Raw genomic sequence first — 15999 nt, 5'->3', positions numbered from 1 at the left:
TAGGTCATTTTCCTGCCAACCTGGCAGAGAACACTTGTTTTGCTAATCTTTCCTCGCCCATTCTGTTGAAGTGACCATACCACCTGAGATTAGCTCTGCTAATGCATTCCTGGATGCTGACAATGTCAAGTTCTTTCCTAATATCCTCGTTTTTAATATGATATTGCCATTGATGCCATCTGTTCACGCCTCTAATCTTTCTCAGGACCCTCATATCCGTGGTCTCTAGTCTGGTCAAGTGTTTTACTTCTGATCCAGCTCTCAGATCCATAACTTAAAACTGCTGGTTTGAACACTGTCTTGTATACAGCTAATTTAGTGTTCCGACTAATTTCTCTCTTATTCCATGTGAATTTATTCAATTGACTTCCCACCATACCAGCTTTGCTGATTCTGTTGTCCATTTCTATATTGAATTTACCATCTTCACAAAAATCATGCCTAAGTAGCTGAAATGTTTTACTTGTTCCACAGGTTCCCCGTTCACAACACAGTTGACATTTTCAATGATTCTGCCTATTATCATTGTGTTTGTCTTTTTATTGCTGACCTTCATACCATATCTATTACAACAGTTATTCAATTTAGTCAGAGAATCTTGCAGACTTGTAGCGGATTTATTTAGAAGTAAATCATCATCCGCATAAAGCAAATTTCATCTCCAAGTTTATTGGAGTATTTCATCCTGGAGGAGTCAATTTGAATACTAGAGGGATAGGACAGGTTCGAGGTTAAGAGGTGCAGGAGGAGAGTATGTTCCACATACTGAGTACTCTGGATATTAGTAAAGCTGTGGGACTGGATGGTATTTCACCATGAGTTTTGAGAGACTGTGCTATGGAACTGACAGTGCCTTTGACCTGACTTTTCAATGAAAGTCTGGCTGTGGGAAAGGTACCCATGGAATGGAAGGAAGGTAAGATAGTGCCATTGCATAAGGGCAGTAGCAGACTGGAAGTGTCTAATTATAGGCCAGTTTCTGTGTCATCAGTATTTAGTAATATCTTGGAGAAAGTAGTGAGGGACCGTATACAGCATTGGACAGATGAGGGTAATGTTATCTGTGAGAGTCAACATGGATTTGTGAAGGGGCACTCTTGTTTTAGCAATATGCTAGCCTTTTATGATAAAGTTACAAGAACATTAGATGAGGGAAAGGCATATACTGCCATTTTCCTAGACTTAGCAAAGGCATTTGACAGGGTGCCACATGATAAACTGATATTCAAGTTCAAGTTACAGTACATGGGTCTGGATGTCAGATTGGTCAACTGGATTCAGGATTGGCTGTCCGATAGGTATCAGAGTTGTGTATGGTGGAGCAATATCAAAGAGGCAGAAGGTTACAAGTGGGGTTTCACAGGGCTCAGTACTGGGCCCTATATTGTTTAACCTTTATATCAATGACATTGTCCGTGGATTGCAAGGGGATATTCAGTTGTTTGTGGATGATGCGAAGCTGGGAAGGGTTATTAGTAATAGTGCAGATGCGGTAGCCATGCAAGAGGATTTGAATAAGCTAGATAGATGGGCAAATGAATGGGGGTATCAGTTTAATGCAGCAAAATGTAAGGTCTTGAGGTTTGGGACACATAGATGGGATGCTGCATACTCTATGGGAGAAGTTAAACTGCAGGAAGTAGGGGAGACAAGAAATCTGGGGTTGATGACCTGAAATTTAGGGGACATATTGCAAAGGTAGTGAAGGTAACACAGAGGATTGCTGCAATAATGAGAAGGACACTGACCTGCAGAGATAAAATGGTTATCATTCCGTTGTATAAGACTCTGATCAGACCACACTTAGACTATTGTTCTCAGATCTGGTCTCCAGGATTTGAAAGGGATAAATTAACTGTGGAAAGGGTACAAAGGCAGATAACAAAGATGATGTCAGGACTGTACAATGTTAGTTATGAGGATCAGCTGAGAGAGTGTGGACTGCAGAGTTTGGTGGATAGAAGAAGGAGAGGTGATATGATTGAGACTTTTAAACTGTTGAGAGGTGGTTACAGGGTTGACACTGAGGAGTTCTTTCGCTTGGTTGAACAGCGGGAAGGAGTCATGACAAGGGCCATTCCTGAAGTTACAAAAGGAAACTGTGAGAAAGAGGGTGAGGAGTGATTTCTTTGCATGGAGGGTGATTGAACCATGGAATGCATTGCCTGATAGAGTGGTGAGAGCGAGAACAGTCAATGTGTTTAAGGAGTGGTATGATACTGTTTCCTAGGAGGGACCTCCCTCGATGAGTCTTGATAGACTTGTGTTTCTTACGAAGGACCTCCCACGATGAGTCTTTTGACTCCATGGAGGCCTGAATAATAATTTCTAAAATGAATACTGATCACCGTGTAACACTAAAAGAAAGGATTGTTATTATTAAAATAATTAGTGCATTAAAACTCTACTTTTACTCTTTCATATGGGCAAAAGATTTAATTCTTTCTCACATGACATATAGCAAGAGATACAGAAGAGAGAGAGAAAGAGAGGAATGCAATTTCATGCTTGTACTTTCTGGTTATATAGATATGCAATAATTAAAACTAAATGTAATGTGTTAAACTGTAAAATAAGGAGGAGAAGACAGGGATATGAGTGAGAGAAATATGATGATAAAAGATTTTTTCACAGAATGGAGAGATAGAAGAGCAGAATAAGAGGCCATTTTAGAAGCTATAGTCTGTGTGAACAGGAGAATGAGTAGAAAGTTTTTTTTGTTTTTTTTTGCAGAGAATGATTAATGAGAAGAATTCATTGCCAGAGAGTGTCATGAGTGCAGAAACAGTGATTGTCTTTAAAGCATAGTTTGATAAGCTGTGTGTGTGTGTGTGTGTGTGTGTGTGTGTGTGTGTGTGTGAGAGAGAGAGAGGAACCTCCCCATGACAATTCTCTTAACTCCATAATCAATTTAATAATAATAATAAAGTGAATGCTGTTGACTATTAGTGTTTTTTAGAAATACAGAATTAATGCTGTTAGCCATAACTAAAGGTGAGCATGCTATGCATTGGCAGATTAACACAATGAGAGCCTAGAAAGCAGGCATTTCAGTGTTGGCATACAAGTAAGCGATTTTGTTTTAACAAATACGTTTCAAATATGTTTTAGCAAATATCAGTGTTTGTCATCAGTATTTTCCTTGTTTATAGCATTTTCCTTGTTTATGAATGTGCAATTGAGTGTTTTTTCCTGCAGTATTTTAAGGTCATATAAACAGCATTTTATATGACCACAATGAGCACATGCTGCATTGTCCTTGTTTTAATGTGAGATTTTGTGCAATGTAGCATGTACTTATTACCAAGGATGGTGTGAAGGCAAGAGCAGAGAGATAGTGTGTCAGAAATGTGTGTGTGAGTGAGTGTCAACACAAGACAATGAAAGCAGGAAAATGAAATGACAAATGTTAATGAAGAAAGAAATCGCATGCTTAGGTAGAATATTTCACAGGACAAAATGAGTTAAGTGACTTGAATGACTACCATGTGATGCAGCAAGAGAATGAAAGGAAAAGTGGAGTATGAAAGATAAAAACTGGAAATAAGAAGACTGTAAGGGGATCCCATGATAAGAGATGCGATTGATGAAAATGTCAAAAAAGCATGTTTCCTAGGTGCAAATATAAAGGTTGTCATTGAAGCTGTTAGTATGCAAAGAGAGGAAATAAGAGCTGATTATACTGGCAAGCACGAATGATCTGAAAGGTAAGAAACACCCAATGAGAGAAGGTATGAAAAGTTGCTGGAAGAAGAAAAAATGGATAAATGAGTTATGATATTAAGTCTTCTGCCACAGTATGACATGAACAAATTGAGAAAGGGCTTTGATTGCAAATAAGTCAATGAGAAGATTGTGCAGGAATGTGATGCTGTTTATAGATGTCTAGAGTTAATTTGATGGCAGAAAGGACACGTATATGCATGATAAATTGCATTTATTGAATTAGATGTTTGGAGAAAGTGCTGTTAAGTGAGAAGTTGGAGGTGCAAAATCAGTGAAACTAAAAGTGTCAAGAAGGATATAGCCAAGTGTGGGTTTGGCTACGACTGGAACAAATGAGTATGTGCATGTGTAGAAATGATCACACGATGTCAAGTCTAGTTTCTCAGGTTTCAAATCTGAATGGTTGGTAATTAGATCGTGTGAGGATAAACAGATGTTGAAATGCACATAAACGAATGCCTGAAGTATCAGAAATAAAGGGAGGTATTTTTGGTGTTGGTCAGCTCGACTCCACCAAAAATGCTGGCAAAAAAATTTAGTTACAGGGATAGAATGTAAAGTATTGTATTTTCAGGGAGATAGAGGAAAGAAGATAGGAAGAGCAGTATTATTGATGACAGACAAAGAACTGTAGCCAGCAAATATAAGTTAAGGAGGATTTTAGGACTGAAGGAGAGAGTTCATTTGAGTTGAGATAGAAGTCAGTAGCATAACATATGTAACTGGTTGCTACTATAGGCTGGGGGGGGGGGTTACAGAAAGATGCAAATGTCACATTGTCAGATTAGCACAAGAGTGCAGGTTGAGCACTCATTATGCTAATGTTATGAAGGGACATAGATTGGCAGGAAGAAAGGAGATGCATGGCAAGATGGAGATGGAATTTATACAGTTATTAAGTGATAATTAGCTGAAACAGAATAAGATGGAGGAGACCCAGAGTTGAGTGCTGGATCATTTAGCAGCATCAGAAGGTATATCCAAAACCAATAGCCATTCTACTTTTCCACTGACTGGGTAAAGTGAACCTACAATCTTGCCGTGGGAGATTGCTAACTGCAAAAATTTGTAAAAATGTGCCCATCCATTGTAGAAGGGACATGATACACAGTATCCAGTGCAAGTGAGTTCCTACCTGACATGTAACATGTGATGCACTAGACAGAGCTCACTATAAACATATTAAGAAATAATGGAAAAATCCATTACAAAATATGCCAAGTGAACAATTCAGTAGGTCAGGAAAAAAAAAATGAATAGTCAAAACTTAACATACTGCAGTTTATTAAACTTGATTGCTCATTATTTCATGTACAGTATTCCTCACTTATCTTCAGGGATAGGTTCCAAGACCACCCACGGATAGTACCAAACCCTATATATGCTATGTTTTTTCCCTATCCATACAATAAAGTTTAATTTATAAACTAGGCACAGTAAAAGATTAACAACAATAACTACAATAATAAAATAGAATAATTATAACAATATTCTGTAATAAAAGTTATACAAATGTGAATGGAATATTAGCAACCTCAGTATACGTTTTTGTTATTTATTTATTATTTTATGAAGTTGAAAACTTTCGCCTTTTCACTTAAAAGGAAGCACTTTATGGCTTCTCTTTGGCATATCTGAATTGCCAGCAGCACTACTCTTGCACTTTGGGGCCATTATTAAGTAAAATAAGGGTTACTTGGACACAAGCACTGTGACACTGCAACAATCAATCCGATACCCAACAACTACTCAGAACAGAGTACAATTTAAAACTTATGAAATGTTGATTTCTGGAAGTTTCCATTTAATATTTTTGGATGGCAATTAAGTGACTAACAGGTAGCATATATGGCACAGCATGAATTCTTCAAATGCACCAGTGTTCTTTTATGAAACTAATAGATGTATAATGCTGAACATTTTGGTGTTCAGCATTATACATCTATTAGTTTCATGAAAAAATAATGGTGCAGTCTGAAGAATGCATGCCCTTTGGTAAGAATGTTGTTTCCAGTTAAGTTAAACACTTGTGATCTTGGATCATTTCCAAGATCACAAATCAAATTGCTGTAATCAAATTCATAAATCTGATAAAACACTGCATGCTATAGGAACACTTGTATACATAACATGGAATGTGCTTATTCACGAAGTTGAAAATACAAAATTAGCAATTTTCTTACTTTTGGATTTTCAACATAAACATCTAATTTCCAAAGCAATTCGCTGATAAACTGTTACTTCAATAATAATTAATCTAAGCTCCAAATGAATTTAATTCTCTTTAATCAATATAAATGCATTTAATGCAAAAAAATATACTTACTACTGGTATTAACAGCTTTTTTATTTCTTCAACAGCTCTTTGAAGTTTTACTGCTGCTCTATTTGGAGTATCTTCAACTGTTATTAATACATGTAAATCATCATTCAAGTGTTCCCAGTTTGGCTTTCCCCTGTTTTGATCTTCCTGAAAGTTCAATATTGACTGAGAAATAGAAACATAAGCAATTCATAATTCTCATAACTGTGCATAAAAATAATCACCTCCAAACTGGTCATGTAACAAATCCATTATCAAAGTAAGAACAAAATAACACAAGACAGGCATTCTTCAGCAATAGTTTATTATTATTATTTTAATGAATATTCACAAGAGGTTCCGCAGTACTTTAGTATCAAGGTCAAGCAAGGTTAAGAAAATCTAGAAACTCCGTTCTAGAGACTAAACACGGAACTTTCTCAAGCCATTTCTGGCCATCAGTTCACACGGAGAAATGAAATACAGACACTCTCTGACATACATAAATAAACAATTCTGCGATCTTTACGCAAGTAGAAATTTACTAAGTCAGATTCCCCCAACCTTTCATAATAGACTGTCATGTCAAAACACATATGCAAAAAAAAACATGCAATGCAGAAATATTAAATAGTAAAAAAAGATAAACATCCTGTATTAAATACAGGAAAGATATACATTTTACACCATATCCAGTTGGACAATTTTTAAACACCGAACACACCAAATATTTTTTCCACTTTGACCATTTGAAAGCCAGCACGATTTTTAAACGCGCAAACCAACCTCTGCTTGCCACAAACAACTATGTTCCTTCAGGATATTTTCCCTTAAGGTCCTCAAATAAACTTGCCTTAGCCTGTATTGTCACAAAGCTCAAAGGAACATGTTTCTGGATCTGGTCTTCCATCCATATTGTAAGCAATTTTTCTATCACATGAAAGTGCACCTTCATTTTTTTTTTATTTATAAATTTTTTTTTATTATGGTTGATTTCATGTTGGTTGTTTCTTTAACATGGTCTTTTATATGCAAGGCATTCTTTACTATGGTACTTACTGTCGATAACACAATACCGAGTTCACATGCTATACCTGATAAGCTTTGTACCTTTATATTTCTTTATTATCTGTAATTTCATCTCTATAGTGATTGCAGTATGTTTGTGATATGGTTCACATTTTGATTCAAGGGCATGTTTATCACCAGCCATTGTGGATAATATTTAGAAAAATAACACCAAAAACATGAAAATAAGCATAACTATATAGGTGCATTCACAGAAAAGACACGGGGGAACTGGGATGATACAGTATGTGGGGTTGAGGAAATTTCTTATGTAAGTACGGATTTACATATCTCGGGGTCTGTCTGTCTGTACATCTTTCACTTAAAGATATTCACAAATGTACATGCCCATAGTGGAATTTGAATCTACAGCCTCTGATCATGTACACACTCAGCTAAGCTGAAAAAAACAGAAATCATGTTGAATATGGTATTTATATATACTCTATTGCATATACTCTAATTCAGCTGCCCTGTAATGCCTATCTATTTTGTTATACACTAAAACTTACTCTGTCTGTGTGTGTGTTATTTAGTTCCCACCCACAAAAGGTTTTTAAACCTATAGTACAATTGTAACGAGGGGGGGGGGGTGTAAGGATTATTTTTTTAAATATTTTTTTCTGATTTATCCAGTCTGAAAACCCTGCTCTAGAGACCAAATGTGGAACAATTCCTGTAGTAAGGTTTGATAGAGAGCTGTGTTGCAAATGTTGATGCACTTATTCAGGTTATCCACATTATATATCCAATATGTCAAAAGGATTTTCAGAGTATGATAAATATGAGAATATGTTCTATTTTGTTAGATGACAGCAATGGATTTGTCATCATGGAACTATGCAGAAAACACAGCTCAAGCAGATCGCACACATTCAATTACTGTTTCAGAAAAAAAGAATGGTCCACAGACTATTGTATCTCAGGTCACAAACAAACTTTTGGACTATCTTTTGAATGTTTGATAGCAATGTATGGATTTTCAGAATCTCACATGAATATTATATGTCTATTCACCTTCCTGATACACAAAATGTGGCTTGTTACTGAAACAAACTGTTGACGGAGACTGCTGAATCCTCATGTAAGCTACACAAAAAAAGGACACTGTCATTTAGTATAACGGCTTGCACTAAGTTCAGATAGCACAGAGTGTAAAACATTTTTGTAAACTTCAGTTTTGTGCAGTACATTCTTCTTGTGACTACACTGTTGGTATGACTTCTACAGGCTTCATATAAATTACTGTCAAACAGGAACAAATGTTTCCTCACTCATTCATAGTTTGGTTAGGACTCTCCCCTTTACAGATGCAACCAGTCTCCTAAAGTTTGAGTTAAAGGATTTAACTCTTTAAATACCCACTAAACACAGACTATAGAATCTGTGAATGAAACTCCAAGACACAAAAGGTCCTATCAACTTCTACTCATCTTTCTTTGCATTAAATCAAGAGTACACTACATTGTGTGTTCCAGGAAATAGCTGGAGGCTAATTCTTGCAACGGCATATAGTAAAATTCCAAGTTCCTATTTCAAAACATGTATGTTCCATTTTCTGACTTTTAAGAGTTTCTTTGTAAAAAAACAAACAAAATTCAGAAATTGCTCACATCATTTAGTCTGTTTTTCTCTCGCTCTCACTCACTCACACACACACACACACACACACACACACACACACACACACACACACACACTCTGGTTTCTTTTTATGCATATCTTTTTTATGCGGATTTGAAGTTATGTGGTGCATAACTTCAAAACTTTAAATAATGAAACCTGTGGTGCGATCATAATTAAAAGAAGCATGTATTAACCATAGTGAAAATTATTTAATTGTAAATATTTCATCCTAAGTATCTTAGGACATCATCAGTACAGAAGTTTAAAACAACTGTTTCTTTTAATTCAAAACTTATGTACCGTTGTACATAATGAACAATGTGTTGCAGCACATTCTGGTGTAACGTGAGTAACATGTAAGCAGTGAGTGTCCGTAAAGTTTAATTTTACATGTAAGTGTGTCTTTTCATTATCAAAAGTCTAAATTTTGCTAATTTTTATTTTAAAGATTTAATTTGGCCCAATGGAGAAAAAAAAGCACCAAAGAAAAGCAATTTCTTTGGAAATGAAAACTGCAATTTTAGATTGCTTAGCAAAAAGGAGAGGGGATCTACAGCAATTGGAAAACATTTTAATTCAGGCAAATCTACTATAAGAGCAATTAAAAAGAATGAAGTCTCAATAAGAAAATCTGTCATTTCTAGCACAAAACTAAGTGCCAAATTATCATTGTACTCAAGAGATGCTTTATTAGAAAATACGGAACGAGCGCTCGTAATTCGGATTGAAGAATTAACTCAAAGGGGAATTCCTATCAGTGGTTATTTAATTAAACAAAAAGATCTTTGGTTTTATGAACAGATGAAGCAATTGGAGCCATCTACTTCTGCTTCCCAGGCTGATAAAGAATTTTCGGCTAGCAAAGGATGGTTAACTGGGTTTTTAAAAAGGAATGCACTTCATAACGTGAAGATTACAGGCGAGGTTGCAGCAGCAGATGAAGCAGAAGCCAAAAATTCTCAAGAGAAGTTAGCCAAAATTAGTGAAAATGGTGGATATTTTCCCAATTAAGTGTTTAAAGCTGACGAAACAGGATTGTTTTGGAAGAAAATGTCTAGTCGAACTTACATTGCAAAGTCTGAGAAAAAAGCAAGTGGATTTAAAGCAAGCAAAAGATCGAGTAACATTGTTACTTTGTAGCAATGCATCAGGAAATCGAATGTTGAACCCCCTCCTAGTAAATCGATCTATAAGATCACGTGCTCTAAAAGGCAAAGATCTAAAACAGCTGCAGTACATTGGAAAGTTAATACAAAGGCCTGGGTAACAACTGCTGTATTTACTGAATGGTTTAATAATTGCTTTGTACCAGAAGTGGAAACATATACGGAGCAAAAAACTCTTGATTTTAAAATTTTATTAATTGTTGACAATGCACCAAGTCATCCGGATTTAGAACATCCAAATGTGCAGGTAGTGTTTTTTTCTACCTAATACAACAAGCATTATTCAGCCATTAGATCAAGGCATAATTGCTACTTTTAAAAAAATATTATGTTAAGCACACTTTTCAATTTATATTGGATAAACTAGAAAATGAATCATTAACAGTAACTGACGTTTGGAAAAAATTTTCTATTTTGGACTGCTTAAATCATGTTGCATCTGCTATTGCTGAAATAAGATCACAAACTTTAAATGCCTGCTGGAAAGCAGCTTGGCCTGGAGGTGTTGCAAAATGTGCAACCATCTACATTATCAGCTGAAATCATTATTTTGGTACAGGAAATTTGTGGAGAAGGTTTTGATACATTTAGCCAGAATGACAGACGAATTGCTTGTGGATAATGCCTTAAGAGACAATGATATTATTGGATATCGATTAACTTTAGATATCCAATAATATCATTGTCTCTCAATAATATCGTTTTCTGGATCATTGTCGATGATCCAGAAAACGATAGTGAAGCGGAAGAAAAACCTATCCCCCTCGCTGCATAATTCGAGGTCTTGAACTGTGCAATAAATTGAAAAATCATTTTCTTGTTAATGACACAAATTCTGAACGAGCCTTTAAATTCCAACGCAAGCTGAAGAACTGTATGTCTGAATGTTGCGAGCTGTATAAAAAATTAGTAAAATTATCATCGCAAAGTTTAATCACTGATTATATTGTCAGAAGAAAAAAATCAGCACAGAACGAGGGTGAAGTTAATTCCGTATGTGAAGAACCATTGCCTTTACCATACAGATCTGATGCGCTGACTATCTCTTCTGTTAATGAAAGTGATTTCATACCAGTTCGCAAACACTGCCGAATATTGTCTAATAGCGACGATAATTCTGATGACAAAATGTAAAAAAAAAAGTTACTTTTCAATAAAATTAAATGAATAAAGCTTTAAAACAAGCTTACTTATTAAAACATTCTTATTTTCCTGAATTTTTATAAACTTTTTTATGCGATTTTAGGTTTATTTTAATTCATTGCTTCAGTTATGTGGTTTTAGAAAATTGGAACGTATCCCTAATTTTTCAATGTAAGTTAGGTCTTTTTTGTGTGATTTGTTATATGCGGTTTTCTGTGGAACGTATTTACCACATAAAAAGAGACCCGACAGTGTGTGTGTATGTGTGTGTATATATTAGGGGGCAATTCTTCTACAGCATGTGCGCTTTATGCAGTATGATATTCTTTGCCAGAGTATGCCTAATCGAAAATATCCTCTTTTTTTGACTTTCTGTGGCTTAAAGTTTTCTTATGTATCATTCATGTACTCTCTCTCTACTGCTTTTCTATTACTGAAAATCACTGACCTTTTTATATTCCTGAAATTTGATCACCTGAAACTATCCAAACAGTGAAGTCATTTTCTTTGGTGATTTTAATATCCACCTCCAACTGCCTCCATTTCTCCAATTCTAGAGTAGAAACAAAACTAGAAAAGAAACCTAAGTATTTACTGACCTAAACAAACTATTCATCTACTACCCAGGATACTACACAATCCTCTCCATTCACTCAACATCTAGATCTTTTCTTAACTAGCTCTACTTCCAGGTACACTACTAAAGTCACCTTTCTCCTTGGTAACTCAAACCATAATGTCATACAAGTTTTATCTCAAGTGGAACACCCTTTCCTCAGCCAATCTTAATATGTCCTTTGGCATTACAACAATGCCAAATTGAAAGACCTACAGGACTTATACTTCCTTTCCAGAGTCAAACTACTGTTTTCTTACCAGATCTAGATATTTGCTATGATTAAGTTACAGAAATTATGTATGTTGGAATACAGCCTTCATTTCCCAATCCATTCACAATTCACACCAAATATCCAAGTTACAATGTTCCAAAAAGCATGACAAGGCAGTTCAAGAAAAACAGCATATTGCAAGTAAGTTGAGACAAAAAAAAATAACCTCTGGCTTTGGTCTCAGCCTACAACAAATACAACACCCATAATAATGAAAAACAACCATTAAAAAAATCCAAATCTCACTATGACAGAAATAAATAAATACAGAAACTCACCTCCTGTCAAGAGAGAGGTTTGTTCACTGAGCATGCTGAAGTGCAAATTCAGGAAAACAGAGTGGATGCAAGTGAATGTGTGTGAAGACACCGATAAGGCTAGTGAGTGTGAGAATGGCTAACAAGTATGGAATCTAGTCTCTCAAGCAAAAATATTGAATAGAGTAGTCAATTCAGGAAGCCAAGATGGTTGGGGTAAGAAGCATCAGGAACAAGAGAGAAGAGTTTTTGGCACTGGTTAGTGCAACTTGCCAAAAGTTATAGGCATTAGTGAGACCTAGCTAACAGCAGATGCAGTTACAGGGATTATTATATACAATAGGTCAGTAGATTCTAGGGATGATTTGGAAGGCATGCATCAGAATATTAGTATAATAAGTACAGGCCAAATGATTATTATGGAGGACTTCAACTATGGAGATATAGATTGAAAGGAACAGAGATCACATGGCAGGAAGGAAATGGAATTTATACATCTACTGAGAGAGACCATTAGGAGGAGGCTCGAAGCTGTGCCATGGCATAAAATTCTGCAAAGGAAGGATTTCTGTAGTGACTGGGAGATAGTTAAGGGGCATCTAGGGAAACAATATTAAATTACATACCTAAGGTAAGGAGTTTAATCAGGTAGTAGTTATATCATTAAGCTTGGGCTTCAGAAAAAAGAAAATGATGTGAAGTGTATATAAGAAGAAAAGTGACCAGCAAACTCATGATCAGTACTAGGGTCAGCAAGAAAGGCGACCAGTATTGTAGGAAAGGCAAAATCAGAATACACTAGCTGAGCAGTCCAAAGGAAATCCCAAAGAGTTCTTTCGCCAGGTGGCAAGTAAGAATGACTATGTAAGAATAACCTTAATGAGCGCTGATTGTCATTAAGTTACAGAAGCTGATAAAATAGTTGAGTTACTAAGTGACCACTTTGCAAGGGTATATCATCTCACGTCCGGACAATTCATAGCGTGGAAAATTCTTTGCAAGAAAATTTGAAACCCTATTCCATCATCATCATCATCATGCATATCAAGGTTTTAGGCCTAGCATGGCCAGTTCCGGCCTTAGGAGTCATCGTTGAATCGTTTAAGAGGAAGTCCTGGTTTCCTTTTTCCTAATGGCTTGTATTTTAAGGGTTGTTTTGGTAATCTTTCTGTTTTCATTCTCTCCACGTGTTCCATCCATTTATGTTTATATTTTTTAATTTTTTCTATTACTGGTTCTTGGTTTAATTCTTTCATAATTTCTTCATTTCTTTTGTGATCAAATAGGGTATACTTTGCAGTTTTTCTCATAAACTTCATTTCTGCTGTTGTTAATCTTTGTGTGTCTTTTTGTTTTATTGTTCAGATTTCGCTTCCATACATTAAGACTGGTAGGGCTAATGTATTGTATACTTTTAGTCTGGTTTGTTTTTGAACTAGGTTTGGTTTAAATATAGAGCTAATTATACCTGTTATTTTTAAATATTTTGCAATTTTTACGTTTATATCTTTTTCATATGTGATCGCACATCCTAGGTAGTTAAATGAATTCACCTCTTCTAAGATCTTGTTATCTATTACTATTTTAGTTCTTGCTGGATCTTGTCCTTTAAAGGCCATAGTTTTTGATTTTTCTGTTGATATTATCATACCATAATCTTTGGATATCTCATGTAGATCTAAACTAGCTTTTTGTAGTTTATCTTCAGAATTTGTAATTATTATTTGGTCGTCGGCAAAGAGGAGAGTGTTTAAGTTTACTGTAGGAGAAAGTTTAATTCCTTGATGTAAATTTTTATTCCATTTTATTATTATTTCATTTAAGTAGATATTAAAAAGAGTTGCTGATAGGGGACATCCCTGTCGTACCCCTTGGTTTATCTCTCTCGTATATGATAGCTAGTGATTTAATCTTATTTGTATTTGATTATTTTCATATATACTTGTGATAGCTTTTAGGATATTATTTGATATTTGTCTTTCTTTTAATATGTTAAATAATATGTTTCTTTTAACTTTGTCAAATGGTTTTTCAAAGTCGATAAATGCAATATGTGTTTCTAAATTGTATTCTCTTCTTTTCTCTATTATTAATTTTAGGCAAAAGGCCTGGTCTATACATGATCGTCCTTTTCTAACTTCTAAAATAAAGTTTTCGGAATATTTCATTAGTTTGCTATTTAAGATTCTGCTATATATTTTGTAACAGGAATTTAGTATACTGATACCTCTATAGTTTTTAGGGTCATCTCTATTACCTTTCTTAAAGATAGGATAGGGTGACTTCAATGCAAAAGTGGGAAGAGGGGGTGATGGAGAAATTGTTGGCGAACATGGCTTAGGCACCAGAAACGACAGAGGAGATCACCTAGTCCAGTTCTCAGGAAGAAGATCTAACAATAGCAAATACCTGGTTTAAACTTCCACCCAGAAGACTGTACACTTGGAAATCGCCTCAAGATAACCAACATAACATTGTCAGAAATCAAATTGATTATATACTGATAAATAAAAGATTCCACAGTAGTATAAAGAGTGCAAAGACTTATCCTGGAGCAGATATCTCATCAGACCACAATCCCATAGTTGCAGAAGTACGTCTTAGATTAAAATCAGCTAAAAAATCACAAAAGAAGAAAAAGAAAATTGATGTAGAAAAACTGAAAGACCCGAACATAAATAAAAGTGCCAAGATACAGCTTAACCTGCGATTACAACAGATTAACATAGAAGAAAATAAAAGATTTAAACCGAATTTAAACCCATAGGAGGAATAGGGTATATTGAAAGGGGAAAGAGTAGATTATAGAAGAATTACAGTAAGGTTTATAGAGAGGGCATAGTTGTAAGGCCAGAAATGAAAAGTCCATTTCATTCCCATATATGTAAAAAAATGTATTATTTAGATTATATTTAGCATTATAAAATTTGACATCTTATGGAGCTTATGGAGAAGATGTCAAATTATGACATCTTCTCCATAAGTCACCAATCAATAAAATACTTTCACTGTATAAGAATAAAAATATTATGCAAATCTAATTAAAATCTAAATAAATGATGCATAAATACATAAAAAAAGTATATTTTGTGAAATTTATCTTGCACTGCATTTACTTTTCATATATCAGTATCAATTCAATATCATTTCAATTTTCTAGCGAATAACATTTTCAGCGAATTTTTTCTGCAATCAATAGATCGTGCGATGAATTTTCCTTGCAATGAATTGTCCATGAACCATATCATCCTAGTGAGGTTATTGCTTTAAAACATGTGACAGATACTAATATGAGAACAGAGGTGGATGAATTGGAGGTTGCTGTAAGTTTTTCCACTTGGTTATACTATAAGTTAAAGATGCCAAGAAATTATATTCTTGCTTGAATCCTTTATCCAAGTGTAAGCAAACAAAGTTTGCACCTTAAGTATTTTCAGGACAGGGCAACTCGTACATAGAGGTTAGTGACTACACATCACTGGCCTTAATATAATGAACAAATGCAACAGGCCATCGCTGCAGTTTGCTTGGTTTCAACTGTATTGCAGTCAAAACTAAGGAAAGTGATGTGCAGTTACTAACCTCTATGTAAAAGTTGCTCTATCCTGAAAATACTTCATGTGCAAACTTTATTTGCTTACGTTTGGATAAAGGATTAAACCAAGAATATAATTTCTTGGCATCTTTAATTTATAAAATTGGAGGTTATTAGGATATTGCAGAATCTCAATGTAAATACAGCTGTAGGATACTCTATAAGGGACAACATGGCTTTTGGTCATGCCTTAGTAATTTTCTAACTGTTTATAATAGTGACAGCT

General features: G+C 35.0%; 1 protein-coding gene across 2 annotated transcripts in view; it reads right to left on the bottom strand.

Annotated features, from left to right (window-relative positions):
- LOC150099365 (protein held out wings-like) overlaps positions 1-15999 on the bottom strand; it is a 173868-nt gene that overhangs the window by 73441 nt on the left and 84428 nt on the right. For both annotated transcript variants that reach the window (XM_090403985.1, XM_090403984.1), the window contains exon 4: positions 6053-6196. In XM_090403985.1, coding sequence (XP_090260111.1) covers positions 6053-6196 — 144 coding nt within the window. The remainder of the gene's footprint in view (positions 1-6052; positions 6197-15999) is intronic.

Source organism: Typopeltis vanoorti, chromosome 14 (genome assembly GCF_054136105.1).
Source record: "Typopeltis vanoorti isolate ZY-2024b chromosome 14, IOZ_Tvanoo_1.0, whole genome shotgun sequence".
Taxonomy (NCBI): Eukaryota; Metazoa; Arthropoda; class Arachnida; order Uropygi; family Thelyphonidae; genus Typopeltis; species Typopeltis vanoorti.
Note: the sequence above shows the minus strand (reverse complement) of the source record. Positions and strands in the feature narration are given on the sequence as shown.